This window comes from Stegostoma tigrinum, chromosome 9 (assembly GCF_030684315.1).
Source record: "Stegostoma tigrinum isolate sSteTig4 chromosome 9, sSteTig4.hap1, whole genome shotgun sequence".
Classification (NCBI taxonomy): domain Eukaryota; kingdom Metazoa; phylum Chordata; class Chondrichthyes; order Orectolobiformes; family Stegostomatidae; genus Stegostoma; species Stegostoma tigrinum.
Window position 1 is genome coordinate 54866089 of NC_081362.1, and position 25313 is coordinate 54891401.

Here is a 25313-nt window from a genome sequence, read left to right on the forward strand (position 1 = left end):
GTTAAGTATGGAAGCAGGCTGTTCATCCCATCAAGTCCACACTGACCGTCCGAAGAGCATGCCACCTAGACCCGTACCCAACCCTATCCCTGTTATCCTGCATTTCTCATGGCTAATCTACCTAGTGTGCGCATCCCTGGACACTGGGCAGTTTAGCGTGGCTAATCCCCCTAACCTGCACCCTTTGGACTGTGGGAGGAATCCGGGACACCCAGAGGGGAAACACAGGGAGAATGTGCAAACTCCACACAGATGGCTGTCTAAGAGTGGAATTGAACTCTGATCCCTGGCATTATGAGGCAGCAGTGTTAATAACCACAGAGCCACTGTACTGCCCCCATGTACAGATGGTGACCAAGGAATATTGGTGATCAGGTTGCCTTGCAGATTTTTATCAAAAAGGTAAAATTTTTGTACCATGTGATAGATTGTCTTTACCTCCAGGTACACTGAAACTTCAGTTCAAGATGTAATTCAAAAATGGTATCTCCGATAATCCAATCCTTTCACAATTCTACACAAAATGTTATTGAGATTGTTTTCAGGTCCTAGAATTGAACATGAACCCATAGTCTTCTGATTCAGAGGCAAAAGGGCTAAAACTGAACCAAGTTGAACTTTGATGCATTGTAAATTGGTCATTGCAGGTAATTCATTGAAGTGCATGCGCAGTTGTTCAAGCCCATGATACAGCGGTCCAGAGAGTTTCTAAAATTCAAAAATGAGAAGGACATGGATATTTTTGCAGGCATTTCAGTTTGCCATAGGACAGACAGGGCAATAAGGTGGTGGAATGTAGGCCGAAAGGTTTGTGTCACCTCTTAATGAAAAAGCTTTAAAGGCATTCATGCATACAGAACTTGAACTTTGTATGAAGTGTAATGTTAAGTGCATGTTCCTGAGCTGTTGCATTTCCATTTCTGAAGATTATGTTTAAGCTGCTGTAAAAAGTATCCAGCCATTCATATAAATAAAGAAACAGGATTTGCAAGAGAAATTAGCTTTTATTAACGGATCTGTTTTAGATGGTTTTTCAAAATATTTGTGTGGTTACTTAACGACAAGGTAACTGTAAAATACCGTGGTCAATTAACCACTATCCAGAGGAAAACAACTGTGAAGAACCAGTTATATTTGAAAAGGAAGGATGGGCACACTGAAGCTCCATTTTGAAATATACGGGATGAATGGGACCAGTGTGTTTTACTCACAGGTTTACTTATTTTAATTTCCTTCAGGGTGGTCATATGTTGCAAATTGGGAATCCAGATGTGGTTCATTGCAATTCTGACTAAGTTCGAAATAAGACCTGGGCACATAATAGCCATCTGATCCCACTCATAGTTGTATGTCCGTTTTGAGCATTTTGTGAATTTTTGGTAAAAATGGTAAGATTAAAAGGAGGATGTGTATATTTGCTTATAGTGAGAATGTTTTATTCCCTTTGTAGTTGAATGGTTGTAGATGTATTTCACATGGCAGTTTGCAATAACATTTACTGAAACTTTAAGTTTGGAAAAAATAATCATCTTAAGACATGTTGTACCACACCTTTGGGGCAGTTTGGACTTAAACTCCGGACTTTCTGACCCAGTGGACACTACAACTGCGTCACAAGAGACCCATTGTATTCTGAGTTTATGCAAGTGTTTTCATTTCACATTTAATGCGTGAAACTAAATTGCTGCCATTCCTGTTGTTAATCAGCAATTTCTGCTGGGTAGCATTGCTCTAATCAGATCAGCTTGAGAATCCAAATAATTTTGTAACTTCACAAGCATGGAAAAATGACATTGGTGTTAAAACAAAAGCAGATTTAAGTCTAGTGAACAGTGTTCTGTGGTAGTTGATCAGACATTGTGCTGGCTCAAGCCAATTGAGGAACCATCCATATTGTTCAGTTTTAATGGTTGGATGAGGCTTGCCGCAGGAATCTTGTTACTTGGAGGAGAAAGCCATATTTTCACTGCTTCATCCTAAGCAGAGAAGCATACCTAGTGACTTTTACCAATTCAGTCATTTTTTTCTATTCAGCTCTGCTGTGTGAAAGCAGTAAATAAAGATTCTATGAACGGTAAATCTTTCTGCTTTTTGTCTCCTACTTCTAAGATTGTCCTTGAAACTTTGACCCAACATTTGGTCATCTCTCCTAGCATATCCTACAATTGCCTGGTGCTAGATTTCATTTTGAATACAGCTCAGGGGTCATTTTATGAGATCAGGGGCAAGCATTTGTTGTCAGGCCTTGGATTTTAGTCTATAGATCCTTCATATTCCCTGTTCTAAAATTAATGAAACATTGCATCTTCTGTTATCTTTTGAAATGAAGAACTTAATTAATTGAATTGAAAACAATCAGTTATATTGCTGTCTTGTTGCTGTTTAACTTTTATGTTTTATGTAAACTTTATTTCTAGCCCACACACTAAGCCACCTGGTCTGAGAGCTTACTCTTCTGCTTTCAGAGGCCAAGAACAGGAGTGTTTATGATATGTAAAGAATCATAATAACATTTCTGATCAACTACTGCTGTGCTAGATTGATAGTTCTAGCTATTAAATTGTAATATTAAATTAGATCATAGGAAGTAGGTTGTCCTCAGCAGTCAATATGAAAGTATTCTTTAGTACAGCCCAAAAATGTTGACACCCTTTCTTGCCAGATGCTTTTCTTTAAAATACTGTTCCACGTTGATCCTGAGAAGTTAATCAAGATCTCATTCTTTTCTTGGATGTAGCTGTCTATGATAACTGCTGTACAGGTACAGCACCCTTCATTGAACAATGAAGGGGACCAGTAGTTGGATTGTGTGCTAATTTTGTAATTATTAATTTTTATACATCATAAAATGGTGTAAACTGAAATTGGTGAGTGACTAAGAATGAGGCAGGCTTGAGGGGCTACATGACCTACTTTTCTCCCTAATTCATGTTTGTATTGCTTGTATCAAATAATTTTTTCCAATACTTGAAATTGTTTATTCATGATTTTACAGTTTCATAAAATTATCCATTATGGATTTGCAAACTGGAATGACATGATTTTAAAAGTACTTCATTTATTTGTATAGCCTTTGTTTAATGTTCAAAGATGGTCTGTTTCTAAATTTGACATATACGACTTGTCTTGTACACTTCTAACTAAAATAGACCTTTTTCAATTTATGTTGGAATAAAGGAAAGTGTAATTACTTTGATTTTCACTGTTGCAGTGTTGGTTTACCATGTCTTTAAGTATGTTTTTATTGTTTATTGTAGGTTATTAGAGGATTATTAAAATTTTGGCCAAAAACTGTCAGTCAAAAAGAGGTAAATTGTCAACTTTCTCCTTCAACTTTATTTTTTCTATAGGTCACATAAATATGTTACTGCCTTGTACAGTATTTAACATAAGTTGCTATCTTTTTGTGCCATACTCAAAACTAACCTGATTTTTGAATTCATTTATTTAAATGGGACTCCATTGGTAAAATTAATTTAGATATCTGCTTATATGTCACATAGTGAAAGCAAAGGCAACCATTTCATGCTAAAGAAGGTTAAAGGGCTTCAGAAGACTGTTTGGATGGAGCTTTTCTGGTGTGGTACTGAACTTTACAGACCAAAAATGTATCAAACTTAATTATTGTCAGCTGAATTAATCATGGGCAGATGTATGTGGAGAGATTGTGTGGCCAGATTTTGGAAAGATCTAAAAACAGCAGGGCTGTTATGGTTGGTGATTTTAACCTCCCCTTATATTGACTGGGACTCCGTATGTGTTAGGGGTTTGGATGGGGCAGAATTTGTAAGGATCATTCAGGAAGGATTCTTGACACAATATGTAAACAGCCCAATGAGGGAAAGGGTTATACTGGACATGGTTTTGGGAAATGAACCTGGCCAGGTGAGTGAAGTTTCAGGGGAAACATTTTTGGTGTAGTGCCCATGATACATTGAGTTTTCAGATACTCATAGATAGAGATAACAGCATCCTCGGGCAAAGGCAAACTACAGCAATATTAGGCAGGAACTGGAGAATTTTAATTGGAGGTGGCTGTTTGAAGGTAAATCTACATTAAACATGTGCAAATATTTCAATGGCAGTTGAGAAGAGTTCGGGAGAGATACATTCCTATGAGAATGGAGGATAGGTATGGCAAGTTACATGAATCTTGGATGTCCTGAGATGTTATGAGCTTGGTCAGAAATAGAAAGGAAGCATATGCAAAGTCGAGGCGGATGGAGACTGATGAAGTCCATGAAACATATAAGAAAGGTAGGAAATAACTTAAATAAGGGATTAGAAGGATGAAAAGGGGATCATGAAAAGTAATTAGCAAACCAGATTAAGGAAAGCCCCAAGGCGTTTTATACACATCTATATAAAAAAAGCCGATAACCAGGGAAAGAACCCACTCGAGAACAAAGTAGGGCATTTATATGTGGATTTAGAAGAGGTAGCTTGGGTCCTAAATGATTACTTTGTGTTGGTACTTACCAAACAGAAGGAATTGGTGGAGGGTTCTCTCAAGAAAGGGAGTCGTGAGTTTTTAGTCATTATGCTATTAAGAGGGAAGAAGTGTTGTGCATCTTAAAAAGTAATAAACAAGATAAATCCCTGAGTCCTGATGAGATCTATCCCAGAACATTGAGGGAGGCAAGAAAGCAAATTGCTGAAGCATTCCTAGATATCATTGTATCCTCTTTATCCACAATTGAGGTCTCCGAGGACGGGAGAATATTGATCCATTGCTTAAGAAAGATAGCAGGGATAATCCCGGAAATTACAGGCCTATGAATCTCACATTGGTGGTAGGGAAATTATCGGAAAAAGATCCCAGGGACGAGATCTATATGCCTTCAGAAACAAAAGGACTTGGTAGGAATAGACAGCATGGTTTTGTGTGGCTGAGGTCATGTCTCGCTAACTTGATTGAGTTTTTTGAGAAGATGACAAAGATGATCGATGAGGGAAAAGTGGTTGATGTTGTCTTCATGGACTTCAGTAAAGCCATTGACAAGGTGCCTCATGGCAACTGGTATGAAAGGTAAAGTCACATGGTATCAGGGTGAGCTGGCAGGATGGATACAAAACTGCTTAGTTGTAGGAGACAGAGTAGTGGTGGAAGAATGCTTTTCGGAATGGACAGCTGTGACTAGTGGTGTTCCAGAGGGATCAATGCTGGGATCTCTGCTGTCTGTGATCTACATAGCTGATTTGGAGGAAAACATAGATGGTCTAATAACTAAATTCGTAGATGATGAAAAGATTGGAGTTGCAGATAGTGAGGAGGATTGTCGGACGATACAGCAGGATATAGATCAGTTGGAAGTGTGGGCAGACAAATGACAGGTGGGGTTTAGTCCCGACAAATGTGAGGTGATGCATTTTACAAAGTCAAGTACAGGTAGAAATTATACAGCGAATGGCAGAGCCCTTAGGAGTATTGATATGCAGAGGGATCTGGATGTGCAAATCCACAGATCACTGAAGGTGGCAGTGCAGGTGGATAAGGCGGTATAAATGGTTCATGGCATGCTTGCCTTCATTGGGAGGGACATTGAGTAAAAGGATAAACAGGTTATGCTGCAGCTTTATAAAACTTTAGTTAGGTCACACAGAGAACACTGCATACAGTTCTGATTACACACTACCAGAAGGATATAGATGCTTTGGGAGAGTACAGAAAAGGTTTACCAGGATGTTGCCTGGCATGAGGGATTTTAACTATGAAGAAAGCTTAGCTAGATTGGGTTTGTTTTCACAGGAATGCGGGAGGTTGAAGGCGACCTAATAAAAGTTCATAAGATTGTGAATGGCTTGAATAGAGTGAAAAGTATGAGGCTTTATTTTTGGGTGGAGGTGTTAATTACTTGGGGATACAGGTTCGGGGTGCGAGAGGAGAGTTTGAAGGAGATGTGTGAGGCATACTTTTCACACAAAGGATGGTGAGTCCCTGGAATGTGTTTCCAGAGATGGTGGCAGAAGCAGACACAGTAGCAGTGTTCAAAGAGCATATGGGTGAATACAGGAATAGAAAGGGAATAAAGGGAAATGGATCCCAGAAGTGAAAAACAGTTTTAGGATGGAAGGGCAAAATGTAGGCTTGAAGGGCTGAAGGGCCTGTTCCTGTGCTATATTGTTCATTGCCCACAGTAGTGTGATCGTACACCTGGCCTCCCACGCCCTCAGCCTGGCAGGTAGAATTCATGCACTATTGCCATATGTGATCGCAACCTGGTATTTTGTTTCTAAAGGTGACATGTATCTTTCCTACTGGGTGAGCATGGCACCAAGGTTGAATGTGATTTATGCAAAATCAGGTAACCCAGAAAAGTCTTCATGTAAACCAGTATTTGCAAAATAAGCACAGAAAAGATTCCAAGCGTTCTGCTGTCCCAGAAATTGTGTTATATGTGGAGCTACTGCAAGCAAGGAGAGTTCCGTTTTAATGAGAATTGCCCTATCAAAAGCCCTTGTTATTGAGACGGTATAATTTCCATAAATGTTTTTAATTGGTTGACTCATTGACTCAATATATATTTTTCTCAGTACATGGGTATTTCTGGCAAATCTGTTTCTTGCTGTGGTGAGGTGGTCTTTTTGTTATGGTCTTTTTTTAAACAAAATAGTTTTAGAAATAAATTTCTCTTTGTAGTAATGAAATGTCTTTTCTATTCTATACACTAGAAAGGGAATAAACAATTTTGAGTATTTTTTTATGACTGATCCATTGCAATTCTAAATGTTGCTCTTAGGTTATGTATTTGGGTGAAGTAGAAGAAATTTTGGATGTGATAGAACCTTCTCAGTTCAAAAAGATCCAAGAACCTTTGTTCAAGCAAATAGCCAAGTGTGTATCAAATCCACACTTCCAGGTGAGCTTTTGTACCTCTTGAGCACCACCGTAATAAATGTTTTATAATTGGACTGTTTTGAATTGCTTTTTAAAGCTCAGTTATTTCCGTGTTATGACAATGGACCACGGTGGTTATAATAGATTATTGTGGATTTGCCCATTAGACTCACAAAGATTGATTACCATGTTAGAGTAACGGAATTGTGCACTGTTCATCCAGTTCCACACTATTATAAATGGTAAATAAGAGAAAATCTTATAGGCTTGTTCATAACAATTTCAGTAAAATGAACATAAGTATTTTAATGAAGAGAACTTTATATATTTTATTAACAGATGTTTATGACATCACAGACTGTAACAAAACCTTAATAGTACTCTTGATCAGAATCCAGTACTAGTTGAACAGTAATTTCCCCCAACTAAATTTTAAAAACTCTACCCCCTCTTGCAAATGTTTGAGGTTGAGTCAGATTGCTTCCAACCTTAATGTTATATTTAACACTGAAATAAGCTTATGATCATCTATCTGCACCTTCACTAAGATTGCCTATTTTCCCCCTCTGTAACGTTGCCCAGCTTCCACCCAGCCTTAATCCTCTGCAGTTAAAACCCTCATTCATACTTTGTTACCTCTTACCTGAACTACCCCAGTACAATTCAGGCCTGCCTCCCATCTTGCTTCAACTTAAGTTCATTCAAAACTCAAACCATATCCTAATAAGTGCCATCCCATCACCCTATGCTAACTGAGTGCCATTGCCTCTTGATTAAACAATTTTTTTTAATCTTTATTCTTGAATCCCATAATAACAGTAATTATAATGGCAGCAAAACTGAACATAGTCTGAATATTGCATCTGTTCACTTTGTCCTTTGCTTGTGCGTATCCTGAATTTCATTCCAGAAATTGGCAGATACTTCTTAACTGCCCATTGCCTTAAAGGATGGCTCACAATTGATTATCAGGACAGCAGTTCTGTTGTGTCATTAATGCCCAAATGTCACCTGCTGGACTTTTCAGGTGGACCTGGGGATTTTGTAGTGCAGTGGTAGTGTCCCCATCTCTGGACTAGAGGACCTTGGTTCAAGTCCCACCTGCTCAAGGAGGTGTGTCTGACTAGGTTGATTGAAATATCTGTGTCCATCACCTGTTCCTTCATTGCATTTAGTCTCAAGAATTCCTTCAGCCATATTAGATAGCATATTCCTTGTTCTCTTTAAAGGGATTCTTGTAGTGCAGTGGTAGTATCTCTACCTATGGGCCAAGAGGCCTGGATTCAAGTTTCACCTGCTCCAGAGGTGTGTGTCATAACATCTCTGAACAGCTTGATTTGAAAATATCTACACCTGTAAGTGCATTATTAATAATCATTCTCACCAATTTATGGAGGGAGGCTGTTTCAATATGCAAACTGGTTCTCATGTCAGCTGTGGTGTACTCATTGAAAATTCATATAGCACCTCCCATTTATTTGCTCCGCGTGTAGAGCAGACCATCCAGTGAACACTGGCGTGTCAAAGAAAAGACCTAAAGAAAATCTCAAAAATATTCCAGAACTAACAAAAGCAGGAGTATGTTCAACATAGTATGGCTACTGCATTGACTTACAACAGTTCTGTGCAATGTTGGCCGAAGGGCCTGTACTGTGCTGTATAGTTCTTTGTTGTATGTTTAGAAGTGGCATAATCTAAACATCTCTTGCCGCTGGCTGTAAATTAATTTTAATTGGGCAGTAAGATTCTTAATAGCACTGGACCCTGCCACAATCCTGTTTATAGTTTAACACAGGCTTACATGAAAAGCCATCGATTTGATGACAAAGAGAAAGGTGTATATTAGTAAGCTGCGGTCAAAATTAGAATACTTGAGGCTGAACAGAAAAGAATTTACTGTCCCCACAATACTTCCATAGCCTTCCCTGCACGTGTTTGTTCCATGCGTACAGCAGGAAAGCATGAAAAGTGAGGGCCATTTGCTTTTATTTATTTCCTTCTATCATTAACTATTGCATGCTCACTGTGATGGTGTTCAAGATCAAAATAGAATGAAGTGGCAATTTAGCAGTATATGTGGAAGTTGCAAGCACCCCTTTTCTTTCCGAGAGCATCTAAATGATGGTTGGAATGGGAAATATTAATTGCTGCTGATGGTTCTGAAAATGAATTAAATTTATATTTGGGAAGGAAGGTTAACAAAAAGGGTGATTATTCTATGTGTAATAAAATGTGAGGCTGGATGAACACAGCAGGCCAAGCAGCATCTCTGGCCTGCTGTGTTCATCCAGCCTCACATTTTATTATCTTGGAATTCTCCAGCATCTGCAGTTCCCATTATCTCTGATATTATTCTATGTGTACCTGTTGCAATTTCAAATCCAAAGGGAGGGAGACATTTAAATGATTACTTCTGCTTTTCCATCTTTTTTAGTGCACCTGACCATGGGGTCCAATAGGCATGATGAAAACATTTGTTTGGGAAATCAATACGTGCACATTCAGTAATCAACTTTGAATGTATTTATTTTAAAGTAAGAATTTTAAAATATTTTTCTCCACAGGTTGCAGAAAGAGCTCTGTATTTCTGGAATAATGAGTACATACTTAGCCTAATAGAAGATAATTCTGAGAAAATTCTACCAATTATGTTTGGTAGTTTATACAGGATTTCCAAGGAACACTGGAACCCGTAAGTTTTTACAATTTAAAATTTACTGACACATGAACAAACCTAGCACATCGGATATTCACTGCTCACCTTATCAGATAATTCAGGCTAATGTTTTTGTGTCTTCTCCCGTAGTGTTTTCAGTGTTAGTCTTACAGGTTTTAGTTGCAACATGATAAATTTTCATCCGTATATTTTTGAGATTGCTTTATATTTTTGTTACCTGTCCTGAATATCTGGTTAAAACAATCCAAATTGTTAGTTTTGCATGAAAATCAAGGCTGGCTTTCCAGTGTAATAGTGGAAGACTGCTGTACTGTCAGAAGTTATTGTGTTTTGTTGAGCTGTTAAAGGATCCCATCTCTCAGCTAAATACAAAATCATAGTCATAGAGATATACGGCATGGAAACGGACCCTTTGGTCCAATTTGTCCATGCAGACCGGGTATCCTAAGTAAATCAAGTTGTATTTGCCAGCATTTGGCCCATATCCCTCAACTCTTCTGCTTCATAGACCCATCCAAATGCCTTTTTCATGTTGTAATTATACCAACCTTTACCCCTTCCTGTGGCAGCTCATTCCATTCTGCATAAAAAAAAGTTACCCCTTTGATCCCTTTTAAATCTTTCACCTCATCTTAAACTTACGTTGTCTAGTTTTGGACTTTCCCTTCCCTGGGAAAAGACCTTGTCTATTTACCCTGTCCATGCCCTCTCGATCTTGTAAACCTTTACGATGTCATTCCTCAGACTCCGACGTTCCGGGGAATAACAGTATTTTAAAGAACATGGAAGATATGCCCAATGAACTGGTCATTATTTATGCCACAATCAACATCACAGAAAAACTGACTAGCTGGTCATTATCACATTGCTGTTCATGGGGACTTGACTGCAACTTGACTGATAAGTTTCAGTTCTGAAGATATAACATGACTACACTTCAAAAATAAATGACTGAAAAACTGTGGGATGTCTCCCTTTCGAAAGTTACATGTTTCAATCTATTTGAGGGAGACTATTTGTGAAAATAAAAATTTTGCAACAATTAACCTCACTTCTTGCCTCTAGACCTGTCTTTTGATCTTGACATCCTTATCTTAAACATTCTACTGAACTGAATAGAATTCCTTAAATTGATACCTTTGTTTAAAATTCCTAGGTAGAGGTTGCCATTCTGGCCAAGTTACTCACCTGTTACCAAGACCCCAGTCATACCATCACAACTCCAACTAGTTATTAATTTCATGGTGTTCCACTGCTCTATCTGGAATGCTAGTGTGTATGCTAAGCATTTTTGTTAAGAAAGTTTTCATGATATCATTGCTAATTTCTCCTTTGTTAGTTTGAATTTTTCTGAAGTTTTGTGTTTTGAATCTATCTTTCAGTTATTGTTTTCAGTTTGCTTACATTATCTGTTTCACATTTCATGATTCTATAAATACTTCTGTGATTGCAGTCATGCTGTACATTTAAGCCAATCCAAACTTGTTTTCCAGAACCATTGTAGCCCTGGTTTATAACGTACTAAAATCATTAATGGAAATGAATGGGTCACTGTTCGATGAACTTACAGCATCTTACAAAGCAGAAAGACAGCGGTATGCAATCATCTTTTCCATTTTTGTTTTGTATTTTCTGCTTTCAAATATTTCACAAATTGTCATTGCTACTTACAGAAAACACAGATTGAAGATGTGGAGAAATTAACAGTTTTGTTGTTTCTAGGTGTGGCTAGCTGTAAGTCATCAGCACAACCTACCCTATTTTTCACCTTTGTGACTGACAAGGGGTGACTTAACCTTATCTCTTCATCATATTTCAATAGTGCAGAAGGCAGCAGAATCTTGCTGTCTTTCTTTTGGTAGTGCATTTATCATCTTGCACAATGTTTGCTGTTATGCAACAGACCAATCTCCCTCAAAACATGTCTCGGAGATAGCTTAGACCCTAATATTTTCATTTTCTAAATGCAAGTGCCAGGTGTTATGTTCAGAATGCAATTGGATTGGTCAAAAAGGACAGGACAAAATATGCCTCTGAAAGTCATAGTATACTTGCACCTCCCACCTCTTAAAAAAGGGTTAAAAACCTTTAGTTTACGCTATTAGTGGACAAAAAAATATGCATTACATTGACTCTAAGCATGCAAACATTCACCACTGTAGTCCGATTCAATCTGTTCTTTTTGCACTACCGAACGTCTCCATCTTCCTTCATCAAAGTCGTAGCAAAGTCGCAGCCATTATGTTTTCTCATCCTGTCAGGTGTATAATTCTCAAATTGAATAGCTGCAGTAATAACCTTCATCCAAACAGGTCTGGTATTTTTGTCCTTAAATTTTTCAAAAACTTTAATGGGCTATGATCAGTAAATATAGTCGTCTCAGACACATTACTGGCAATATTAATGTTGGAATGCTGCAACACCAACACCAATCTCGAGGTCTCCCTCTGTCAATTGTGGAAAATTTCTGTGGACGATTATTCATTTTTCTGGAAAAATATCCAATAGTTCTTTCTATCTTCTCGTTGTCCTCTTGCAAGAGTATAGCACCAATACCCACACCACTCATATCAATAGCCACCTTGAATAGCTTTGTGCCATTTTGTGTGGCTAACACTGCGACAGTGCTTAACACAGCTTTCAGGCTGCCAGATGCCTTATGACATTCCTCAGCCCACTGACATTTTCTATACTACTTCAAGTCAGTCAGTAGAGCAACCATGCTGCTAAAATTTGGCATGAATTTATGATTTAAAAGCAAGTCCCCAATAGCCCTAGTTCTCACGTCCTGTGAGGCCATTTATCCATGTCGGGCAACATGACTTGGATTTTGGTGAACTCAGTGTTAACCAGGTTTATCAGCAAGCCCACCTCCTGAAGTGGCTTTGAACAATTCCGATAGATGCTCCAAGTGTGACTAAAAATCACTAGATCGTTGATGTACACCACACTATTAGGTAATCCTAAAATGACCTTATTGGCTAGTCTTTGAAATGTGGCTGGCACACTCTTCATACCAAATGGCATGGTTTTAAATTGGTAAAGCCCATACAGTGTCATGAAAGGCAAAATTCCTTCGCTGTTTCAGGTAAAGGTACCTGCCAGTATCTTTTGAGTAAGTCTAAACTTTGAAATATAAGTCACTTGTCCCATCTTGTCAATACAATTTTGCAAATATGGAATCGGATATGAATTAGATTTTGTAACTGCGTTGACTTTGTGATAGTCCACACATAATTGTTGGGTATCATCTGGTTTTGGCACCATCCGTGTGTGTGAGCTTTATTTGCAGTAACTCCATTTGATTATATTGTCTTTGAGTATACGTTCAATCTACTTTTGTAACTGCGTCAACCTTAAAGAGTTAAGTCATTAAGGATGTTGTTTAATTGGAACAGCATTTCCTATATCTACATCATGCGTAATTAGGTTAATACTTCCCGGCTTATTCACATAACTACCCGTGTGATTGTAATAACTCGTTCAGGTCATTTCAGTTATCCTATGGAAAGTAACAATAAGTCGCCCCAATTTTTGAAAACTTCCTCTTTGTCCAATTTAGTTTGAGGATTGTCTAATTCAGAATCATCTGAACTTGTTTCTTCATTCTGTTGTAACCAGGAATTCTTTTTCCTATTACTTTCCTTCCCTATCAAAATCAAATTTGAGCACAATCGCATGACACACTCTGAGATTTCTTTCTGTCTGGCGCTTTCATAAAATAATTCACCTCACTCAATTTCCTTTTGAATTAATGATGCCCACCAAACCTTGCCTTTAAAGATTCACCTACCACTGGAAGTAGCACTTAAAACTTCTATCACCATCAGAAAAATTACAAATTTTTGATCTCTTGTCTGCTTTGTGTTTCGTCACATACTGTGCTACTTCTAAATGCCGTCTAGGCAACTCACCGGCTGTGTTTAATCTTTCCCTACAGATTGACACAAAGTCCAAACATGTGGTCTCTGATCTCTGACTCACCAATTTTTCCTTAATTAATTTCAGTGGTCCCCTCATCTCATGCCCAAAACTAATCCAAATGGACTGAATTAGCTGCATCCCTAATTGCAAAAAGTACAAATGGAATTCCTGTATCCCAATCTTCTGGATAGTCTTGAATGTAAGCCCTCAATATGCACTTTAAAGTTTGATGCCACCGTTCCAATGCTTCCTCCAATTCTGGATGGAACGCAGTGGATTTGAATTGTTTTAGTCCTAAATTATCCATAACTTCCTTGAATAGTTTTAATGTAAAATTTGATCTTTGATCTGTCAGTATTTCTGCGGGTAGTCCGTAAATAACTCTTCTCCAGTTCTTTTATCTGTGAAATTGCGGTCTCTGGAAATCTAGCAGACACTTTTACTATAGTCAATAAATATTGATTCCCACTTTTTGTTTTAGGTAAGGGTCCTAATGCAATCAATTAAGACTCTTGTGAAAGGTTCCTCAAATATGAGAATGAGTATCACTGCCTGAGGTTTTCGATTTATTTGACTCATATGACATGTGCAACAAAATTCAACCACGTCTTTACACAGTACAGGCCAATAAAAATGTTTTTGTAGTTTGGCTTGAGTTTTCCTTACTCCCAAATGACTACTGATGATTCATGTGCTACCCACAACACCACCTTTCTATAGCACACCAGTAGCACCACTTGCTGAACTTCTGCCTGAATATGTGATGGTCTCCAATTCTTCTTCAAGACATCATTTTTAAAAGCTTTTCGATAAACTGCTATAGTTATTTTTATACTTCTGTTTGTAATTCAGCTAATTTCTCTGAACTAAAAGTATCCACTTTGATCTTCACCTGTTTTTGTTTTATTTTCTCATCCATTTGATCAAACATAGTTTCTAATAATTGGACGTCAACTTCCTAATCTTTACTCCTTGATTACTCCTGCTTCAAGCTGTGACTTTGAGACCTTTTTACCACAGTCAGGAAAAATCCCAAGATATACTTCCTGTAGTTGCTGGATTTTCCACTGGCCTTTCACTCACTGTCGGCATAACTTCCACTTGTGATCCAGCTATATCATTATCAAGGATGAACCGTATTTCCAGAACTGAGAATTTCTCTATTACTCCTACACCAACTCACCACCTCTTTCATCAGACTCTCCAACCTCACTTTACATAATTCAAAGATGTTCTTCCTACTGGGAATCCCACACATTACCACCTTTTCTGACAATATGTCTTCTGAATTAATGAACACCTCATCTCTCACCATCAAAGATTTGCTCTGGTATCTCTTAAATTTTTAATTTCTTTACCTGCTCCTTCAGGTGCCTGTGAATAAACATTACCCATGCAAGTAAATTCTTTAAAGAGATCTGGCAGTTCCTTCTGAACCAACCCCTGATCAAGTTATACGTTATTTGGCAGCTTTTTTGCTTCCATTGTGCATTCCATTACCACTTGGACAAAACTCATTGGTGTATTCTGTTTTCCCATATTCCCCCTACTTTTTCAAAACAACCAACACTGTGATTTTATGTGGCCTACTTTATTATACTGAAAACATCTGAGCTTTTACTTCTCTTGCCCCCGTCATGGGTTTCCTTTTTACCCTATAATAGACTATATTTATTACCTTCAATGAGATCTCTTTTCCCTTGCCACCTGAGGATTTCTCTTTTCTCCAGTTTCTATCTGTCACTGATTGAAATTGATTTCGGAAGCCAAACTTTGATTATAACTCCTAATCATTTGCCATTTCTGCTGCTGATCTTGCAGTCTTAACTCTCTGCTCTTCCACAAGCTCTCCCGCCTTCAAGAAGTGATTTGTTGAACTCCACCAAAATAGAATAGAATAAAATATCCTTTATTGTCACATGTAGTCCATTGCAGCAGTGAAAAGCTTTTACAATGTCTGCCTATTATGGTGCCATCTTAGATGCAAATACCCAGGTATAAATCTTGGATACAAAAGAATAAAAAGTAGTTGCATTACTTTACAGAGTTTAAAACATAAGTTTTTTTTAAAAAGCCATTATTCAAGGATTGACATTATAGTCAGGTAAAAATTTCAAGTAAAGATCACATCGTAGCAGCTCAGCACAGGGCCACCGTGCGTGTTCTGACTGCCTGTGCCAGATTCCAATCCAACAACAGTTCCTGCTCCACTCCGAACCTCCAATCTGCTCCATACAGACACTCAGCTGCTCCAAGATAAATTCCAGGACTGCCTCCTCCATGCTGCTCTTCACCCAGGACTCGGCACCCGTGCGCTGCACTTCACCCTGGTCTGGGCGCCCGCGTGCTGCTCTTCACTTCCCTCCAGGACTAAGAGGAGGGGTAAAAAGAATAAAAAGAACAAAAACAGGCAGAGCAGGGGAGCACTGACCATGTTGCCAGAAGAACTTCTATATTGGAAAATAGTTGTCAAAGCGCATTATGTGTTTGACGTATTTTCAGTGCCCTTATCCACCTATCAAAGTTATTTTGTTTGGTCCTTTCAGACTGCATGTATATTTGAACAGGTTCCATCCTTAGAATCCTAAAATGTCTGTAGACTTCTAGCACTACCTCCTATACACTCAAGATGGCAATATTCACCTCATCATACTCATCAGATACCTCCTCTGATAGTGATTCAAATGCCTCACTAGTTCTACCTACCAAATTTGTTTGATCAATAATACGCACATTTTATTTGTTTAGCCACTTTCTCAGATGAAATGAAAATGGCTTCTACATTCTTCTCGTCGAATTTAGGCAACATGTAGACATACTCCCATCAGGCTTTGTCTGTAATGTGATTGCTGTCTATCACTGACGTCATCACTAACTACTACCTTTCACCTGTATGTCTACCATTTTAAGTCAACTTCGAGGTTTCAGTTCTAACCTTGAAAATTGAAAATCTCGCTCTCTCTTCCCACCCCACCCCCCCACCTTTCTTCTGTTAGGGCCATCCTTTCCTTTTATTTTTTGTTCTGCCACGGCTATTCAGTTCTTTTCTTCTACTTTTAATTGTAATTCAGTCTGTCATTTCCTTTTCTCTTGCCATTGCCTCAAATTCAGTCTGCTTCATTGCAGTTGAATTTTAGCCATTTCCATTGATTATATTTGTATTCCTGGCAATTGTAAATGCTGCACTATTGCCACAATTATTTCCCCTTTCCTTACACAGACAACTTCAACTTGTTTGCCAATTCGAAAAATCTTGCCTTGCTCAGTTTCTGTAAAACACCTGGAGTGACTTCTTCCATCCCCAGGAAACTTAGTGACTAAAAGAACCATTATTACACAAGGCACATGCTGTTTAAACCAACAGAATGCTGCATTCAAAAAAAAAGAACATTAACCACTCAATTCCTTTGAATTCATTAATTCTGTACCCAACCTAGAATTAAAGATTTGGTCCTGACAAGATCCCCCAGTTTGTTAAGGACCAGATCTCTCACCCTCAAAATATTTTAAGATAGCCTAGACCCTAGCATTTTCTTATTCTAATGGCAAATGCTAGGCATTGTCTGCCAGATGAAATTCAATTGGTCAAACTACCAGGCTTGAAGCAAAATGCAGTCTATTAAAACACTAGTTGAAAGCAAACAAAAGAAAAATAAGAGAATTGGCTTAACAAATCGTAAACTAATTAACTGTTCCAATATAGTAACATCCAATAAGTACATCCTTAGCAAAGGCAAATTCAGTAAAGTAGATCGTCTCACATGCAATTCTAGCAGTAAGAAGAGGGCCCAAGCTTTTAGCTGTAGCAACGAGAGGTGAAACATCTTTTACAACCCCAAAAGCTACTGAAAACTAAACTAAAAATCCTGGTCATTGTCATAGAAATGCACAACATGGAAACAGACCTTTCAGTCTAACTTGTCCATGCTGACCAGATAACCTAAATTAACCTAGTCCCATTTTGTCAACATTTGGCCCCTATCCTACTTTAACCCTTCCTATTCATCTACCCATCTAGATACTTTTTAAATATTGTAAGTGTACCAGCCTCCTCCACTTCCTCTTGCAGCTCATTCCATACATGCACCACCCTCTGTGGAAAAAATTGCTCCTTAAGTCCCTTTTAAATCTTTCCCCTCTCACCTTAAACCTATGGCCTCTAGCTTGGGCTGTCCCACCCCAGAGAACAGATCTTATCTATTTACCCTATATATGCCCCTCATGATTTCATAAACCTCTATAAGGTCACTCCTCAGCCTCCAGTGGTCCAAAGAAAATAGCCCAGCCTATTTAGCCTCCCCTATAACTCAAACCCTGGCAACATTCTTGTTAATCTTTTATGAACCTTTTCAAGTTTAACAACATAGTTCTGTGGGTGCTTGATCCTACCCATTCAGGCTGCTTCTATTATTCCAATTTTTAAAAAAATCTTAGGGCCTCAAGAGCTACTTACTTTATTGGCTTGACACAGACCACTCCAAACCTCTGTTACAATTTAAAAGAGAGGACAAAATATACCTCTGGAAGCCATAGTATTGTCACAGTATCAAAGCGCAGTTGTTCTTTCTCTTGGGTTGCAGGCTTCATTAATTGGCTTGTGATAAAGCTCACTCCGCCGTATCCTCGTGGCTAATAAACTGAAGTTATGTCAATGTGGTAACAATATATATTATATATTTGCAAGTGCTGTTTCAAAGGGTATAAATTGTTATAGTTGCCCATGTATATAATTTTGTAAAAAAATTCTACTTGATATTTTTATTCAAAATATGAGCCACCAGGTTTGGCCACATGTCTTGGAATTTTTAAGACAGAAGATCACAGTGCCAGGGACCCGGGTTTGATTCCTCCCATCGGGCAACTTTCTATGTATAGTTTGCATGTTCTCCCTGCGTTTTTGTGGACTTCCTATGCACTGTCCAGAGATGTGCAGATTAGGTGGATTGGCCATGCTTAATTTCCCGTGGTGTCAAGGTATGTGTACGCTAGGTGGAGTAGCCATGGAAAATGTAGGGTTACAGGAATTCGGTGGGATGCTGTTTGGAGGGTCGGTGTAAGCTTGATGAGCTGAATGGCCTGCTTCCATGCTGTAGGGATTCAATGACTGATTAAGGTTGTTAACAAAACAAGATTTAAGTACTATTTTGTTTCTTTTAGTTTTAGCTGACGTTTCAGTATTTTGTTTAGTTCATTTATGGATGTGGGCATCACTGGATAGACCAGCATTTATTGACCATCCTCAGTTGGGTCAGTGGGCAGCTAAGAGTCAACCATGTTCCTGTGGATCAGAAGTCACATGTAGATCAGACCAGATAAGGATGGAAGATTTCCTTCCCTAAAGAATATCAGTGACCCAGTTTTTATTTGCAACAATTCTTTAATTTTAATTCCAAGTTTTTTCTTTGTTTTATTGAATTCAAGTTTCGCCCCTTGCCATGATGAAATTTGAATTCTATAGCCCGGAACATTAGCCCGGTGGCTTGGATTGTTCGTCCAGTAACGTTGCTGTTAAGCACAGCATCCCCCTAAAGTTTAGTGTTCCATATCAACATAACACCAATAAATATTTGAATTTGCTTTTTTAGCATTATGCATTGCATTTTGACTTCTAAATTGACCCAGGCTGATTCAGAGCAATGATTTTAAAATGATCCTTCTTTGGAGCTGCAGATAATTTATGCAACAAAATATATGGCAATCTTATTTTTGACAATATTTTTAAAAGTCAAGGATGGCTATTGAGATAATAGTGATTATTTACAGAAGATATATTTTAGGGGTTTGTATTTGAATAATTCCATAAATATATTTTACTGTTCAATCGCTGCAATTAAAATTTAATTCAGAAAATTCAATTTTTAACATTTAACGCACTTTCAGAAACTACTGTACAATGCTGGTGCCTGAAGTGTTCTATTCAGTAGCAAATTACGCTTTCATCTTTCAGCGAAAAGAAGAAAGAACAGGAGCGTGAAGAGCTTTGGAAGAATCTTGAAGAGTTACAGCTCCAGAGAAACCAGGCACTTTCTGGCAGCTTGCAGATCAATACCAACAATGTGGAAAATGTTCAGAGCAATAAATCAAGTGCCAAATAACCAAAATCAGCAGTTGGTGTACAGTTACAGGCCATGAGTGATGGAGCATTTCATACATGTTTTGGAATATGTGTGGGAAAAATGCACACACAAGGAAAACCTTCAGCAGTATACTTCCAAAAAAGACCAACTTTTTTGATGAGCTGTAAATTATGTCAAAAGGAAAGAATATGAACTTTGAACATTACTGTGTGACCACGATATTTGTAACTTTGTCTGATCATGAATTTATTACGTCACTTTTTAGAATTCAGAGAATAAATGAATTTATCATTTGTGACCAGAGTGAAAATAATTGAGTGGTGAAATTAAGACTTGAAAAAATTTTTTGATTGTGCTGCACATCGAAAATTAGTCAGCTATTTAAATATAGATTTTTTTCCTATTTTATATGTGCTTCTCACAATGCTACAGACCTCAAGTAACTTGAAAGGGAGTGAGTTATGCATACACAGCAAGCATTAGAAATTCAAGGATAAAATATTGTATGTTTTTTTTCTCTTCAACTAGTCTTTCTGATGCCTGTGCCAGAGAACCATTCCATTCTGTAAACCCATGGCAGTGTGAAGCTCTTTTGTAATAAAACAACTTATTTGAGGTTTTGAGCAACATTCAATAAAGTCTACATAATATTTGTATTTGGATCTCACCATTATTAGTTTTTATATTTTAGGAAATGTTTTACAGTTTCTGATGGAGCTATATAAATCTGTCATAATTGCACGAAAGTGTAAAAGTTCAGATATCCAGCCCTAGATTTTCATTATTTAAGAAATAGGGTTACATTGTGGATCATTACTGTCTATGTATTAATATGCACCAGGTGGAATGAGAGAAACTGCCTGCGACTGCAGTGCTCCTGTATGAAATGAGATTGGGCACTCTTGACCCACTTCCTATTTGGCTACAAGCTGCATGTTGCAGTTTTGAAGTAGTCATTTTGGCATCAAAACGTTAAATCTGTTTCTCTCTCCGCAGATGCTGCCAGACTGCTGAGGTTTCCCCAATATGTTTTTATTTCACATAATTAGAGACACTTCTTCAGATGTAGCTGTCTTGGGCAGCATAGAACAGGCTGCGTTTCTGAAGTTGCAGTATAGGTACTTTTTTTAGACTAAGCCACAGTTGGCTTTGCATCTGTTTGCACTTTCCATGGATCTCTAATGAGTACTAACAGAATATGTCCGGAGTAAAGTATATTAAAAATTAAACATGCATCATTCCTCGGGGGCAAAGAGTTGTCCAGTTTTGATCCTAAACACTTAGGTGTAGTTATATGCCAATAGATTTTTGTTTATTTTCCTTGCTTCACTGGGTGACATTTTCTTTATCCGTGCAGCTTTAGCTCATCCCACATGAGACGTAAATTCTTTGTGATGTATTGATAAGATAAAATCAGAGACTTATTGTGGAGCCATTACCTTAAGGACAGAAACCTTTAAATGATTTTCTCATTTTTATTTTCCTGAAGCAGAAATCAGGGTTTTTATTTTCATTCAAACATCACAAGGTAAAGTTGGAAAAGAAATTTGGGGAAATTTTAGAGATATAGAAGCTTCAGGCTTGGGACAGAGGAAGGATGTGAACTGACTATAGCTGCATCTTGAAGTTGATGTAATGTTTTAAAAATTGTGGGATGTGGGTGTCGCTGGCTAGTCAGCATTTATTGCACACACTAGTTGCCCTTGAGAAGGTGCTGATGAGCTGACTTGTTGAACTGCTGCAGTCTACTTTTTGTGGGTTCACCCACAATGTGATTCATGAGAGTGTTCCAGGATTTTGACCCAGCGACACTGAAGGAACAGCGATGTATTTTCGAGTCAGGAACGATGAGGGGCTTGGAGGGTAACTTTAGGTGGAGGTGTTCCCATATATTTGCTGCCCTTGTCTTTCTGGATGGAAATGCTCATGGGTTTGGAAGATGCTGTCTGAGGATCTTTAGTGAGTTTCTGCATTGCATTTTGTAGAAAGTGTACGCTGTTGCTACTGAGCATTACTGGTGGAGGGAGTGGATGCTTGTGGATGTAGTGTCAATCAAAGTGGGCTGCTTTGTCCTGGATGGTGTCAAGCTTCTTGAGTGTTATTGGGGGTGTACTCATCCAAGCAAGTGGAACGTATTCCATCACACTCCTGACTTGTGCCTTGTAGATGGTGGATGGGCTTTGAGGAGTCAGGAGGTGAGTTACTTGCTGCAATATTCCTAACCTCTGACCTCCTCTTGTAGCCACTGTGTTTATGTGGTGAGTCCAGGTGAGTTTCTGCCCCATGATAACCACCAGGATGTTGATAGTGGGTAATTGAGTGATGATGACACCGTTGAATGCCAAGGGTTGGTGATTAGATTGTCTCTTATTTGTGATCGTCATAGCCTGGCACTTGTATGGCATGAATGTCACTTGCCACTTGTCAGTCCAAACCTAGATGTTGTCCAAATCTTGTTGCATTTGAACATAGACTGCTTCAGTATCTAAGGAGTTGCAAATGGTGCTGAACATTGTGCAGTCATTGGCGAACATCTCCATTATTGACCTTGTGATCGAGGGAAGGTCATTGATGAAGCAGCTAAAGCTGGTGGGCCAAGGACAGTACCCTGAGGAACTCCTGCAGAGATAGCCTGGAGCTGAGATGATTGACCTCCAACAAGCACGACCGTCTTCCCATGTGTCAGGTATGACTCTAACCACCGGAGAGTTTGCCCCTTATACCCATTGTTACAGATTTGCTCAGGCTTCTTGATGTGACAGGGTTGAATGCAGCCTTGATGTCGAGCTGTCACTCTCACTTCACCTCTGGAATTCAACTCTTTTGTCCATGTTTGGACCAAGGCTGTAATGAGGTAAAGAGCTGAGTGGCCCTATAGAACCCAAATTGGACATCACTGATCAGGTTACTGCTGAGCAGGAGCTGCTTGATAGCACTGTTGATGACATCCTCCATCACTTACGATTGAGAGTAGACTGACAGGTGGTAATTGGCCAGGTTGGATTTGTCCTGCTTTTTTATGTACAGGACATACTTGGGCAATTTTCTACATTGTCGGATAGATACCAGTGTTGTAACTGTACTGGAACAGCTTGGCCAGGGGAATGGCAAGTTCCAGAGCACAAGTCTTCAGTAATATTACTGGAATATTGTCAGGGCCCAAAGCCTTTGCAGTGTCCAGTGTCTCCAACCATTTCTTGATATCACATGGAGTGAATTAAATTGGCTGAAGACTGGTATCTGTAATGCTGGGATCCACTGGAGGAGGCCTCAAAGGATCATCCCCTCAGCAGGTCTGCTGTAAAAGCTTCAGCTTTGCCTTTGGCACTGATGTGCTGGGCTCTTCCATCATTGGGATATCGATGGAGCCTGCACCTCCAGTCAGTTGTTTAACTGCCTACCACAATTCATGACTGGATGTTGGAGGACTGCCAAGCTTAGACCTAATCGTTAGTTGTGGGATTGTTTAGTCTATCTATCACTTGCTTCTTATGCTGTTTGGTCTGCAAGTAGTCCTGATTGGTGAATTCACCAGGTTGACATGTTATCTTCAGGTATGCGTGGTGCTGCTCCTGACATACCCTCCTGCGCTGTCCATTGAACCAGGTTTGTTCGCCTGGCTTGATGGTAATGGTAGAGCGTGGGGTATGTTGGGCCATGAGGTTACAGATTGAGCTGGAATATAATTCTGCTGTTGATGGTCCACAATACCTCATGGATGCCCAGTCTTGAGTTACTAAACCTGTCTGAAGTCTATCCCATTTAGCAGTGGTAGTGCCACACAACACAATGGAGGACCGTGCAGTGCTCACTCTTACCGATACTGTCATGGACAGATATTCACAATGAATTATCATACTTGTTTCAAATCTATTAAAATATGGAATTCTATTTGCAGTCAGAAGGCCAAGTTCACCATTTTCATCTGATTCATTGGTAAATCGCTGAGCTCAAATGGATATACTGCTTTCAAATATTTCCACCAATGTATATTGATAACTTCAATAAATTTTTGTAATCATACTGTGCTGGCATCTGGATGCAACAGTTAATTACATCCATGCAGTTATTTATTTGATACATTTTAAATAATAATTATGAGGGAAAAGTGCCAAATATTTGCCAATTTCCCTTAATTTACCCATCAAGTGAGATGAATAAATGTGAACACACCATTTATAACTGTTCTTGTATGCTTGTAGAATGGTTCATGGTAAAGACACTAAACAAGACCAAAACTAATTGGAACATGTACTTGACTTGAAGAATCATCGCAGTATTTGGTCCCAGATTTTCTGACTAATGTTGCTTTTAGGTAGATTATTGCAAGTGTTAAAATAATGCTGGTCAGTAAATCTAATTTCCAATGAGTTTAATTAAACTTCACAATGTAATTAATGTTACTGCCTTTCTGAGATCTTTTAAAACACCTGTTTTCTGCTTTTCCCTTTAGTTTACATGTTGTTTAAACCATTGACTTGATCTGTGGCTGGTGGACCTGTTTTATCAAAGCTACCAAGGAACTTGATTATGTTTTAGTTTCACTTTTGATGACTGATCCAAGCTGCCATTTCTCTTTGTAGATGAGAAAGCAAACCTGTGGTTTTTCAGTGCTTTTTTTAATTTTAGATATCCATTTTGTTTCTTGGGTGCAGTTTTTTAAATAATTGTCATTTTTCTAATAAAATTAGCCTTTAAATCCTGTTTGTTTGCCATAATTGTCCTTCCTTTCACAGATTCACCATTCCTTCATATATCACTGTGTTTCATGCAATCGCCCCCACTTCGAGAAAACCACTTGCTTCCATGATCAGCTAAACCTACATTGACCTGCTTGTCACTTCCAAGTCATATTTTGTCGTACGTCACTGAAATGATGAACAGTTTTCTTTCTCTTTGTTCTGCCTCCTTCCAACTTCTCCTCTCTTTCACACTTCTTTTCTGAGCCGGATCATTTTGTCCTCAGCAGTAATGTTAGAACTTTATCCTTTGTGCTTTTTTTTTCAACAAGTTTTTGTATTTTTCTTAGACTTTCTTTTGCTTTCATGTGGTGAGAAATCTTTATCAAGCCTCATTTTACCTTTTTCCAGCTTTCTTAATTCTTTAGAACTGTATCTTCTGACTTCTTGTTACTTTTACCGCATTTTTATCAATGCTAGTAACTTCTCTGTCTTCCTACATTCACTAAAACCTTTTTCAGAACTTTCTCACTTCCAACTTCTTATCCTGAGTAAAATGGCTAATGAAAGCGATGCTGTTATCATGGCAGAAAAATCTCTGCAGTGCTGAGCTGAAGTACTGTTTGAGTCCTATTCCTTTCTCCCCATGGATCACAATATTATGGAATAATACCCAAAACGTTGACTTCTCCTCCTTTCCTCCAGATGCTGCCTGGCTTGATGTGTTCTTCCAGCCTTCTGTTTGTCTACCTTGGATTCCAGCAACTGCAGTTTTTTGTCTCTAGTGGAGATATCTCATCTAACTATCTTTTCTCAACTCCCCCATTACCTCAATGTCATTCCAAAGTCCTTAACCTATTCCCGTGTTCACCCAAAAATCTGCACAAGTGGTGTCGTGATGCAATTTTTTCTTGTTCCACTGAAGGTGTTTTGTCCTAATCCACAGCTTGTTCAGGCCCCATTCATTTACGTCTGTGACACTTCCGTGATTTTGAATACTCCCTTTGTTTCCCTTTAATTTTGGCAGTACAGTCACGCTACACTGCCATTCTACAACTGAACAGTCTGTAGTTTTTCTCCTCCTTGTAAAGTAGCCAAACCTATTTCCAGCCACCATT

At 38.6% G+C, this 25313-nt stretch overlaps 1 protein-coding gene across 3 annotated transcripts in view; it reads left to right on the top strand.

Annotated features, from left to right (window-relative positions):
- The window catches only part of ppp2r5a (protein phosphatase 2, regulatory subunit B', alpha isoform), a 197607-nt gene extending 173387 nt beyond the window's left edge, over positions 1-24220 (top strand). For all 3 annotated transcript variants that reach the window (XM_048535519.2, XM_048535516.2, XM_048535517.2), the window contains 5 exons: positions 3258-3308; positions 6741-6860; positions 9403-9530; positions 11009-11110; positions 19387-24220. In XM_048535519.2, coding sequence (XP_048391476.1) covers positions 3258-3308; positions 6741-6860; positions 9403-9530; positions 11009-11110; positions 19387-19534 — 549 coding nt within the window. In that variant the 3' untranslated portion in view covers positions 19535-24220. The remainder of the gene's footprint in view (positions 1-3257; positions 3309-6740; positions 6861-9402; positions 9531-11008; positions 11111-19386) is intronic.
- Positions 24221-25313: the final 1093 nt, after the last annotated feature.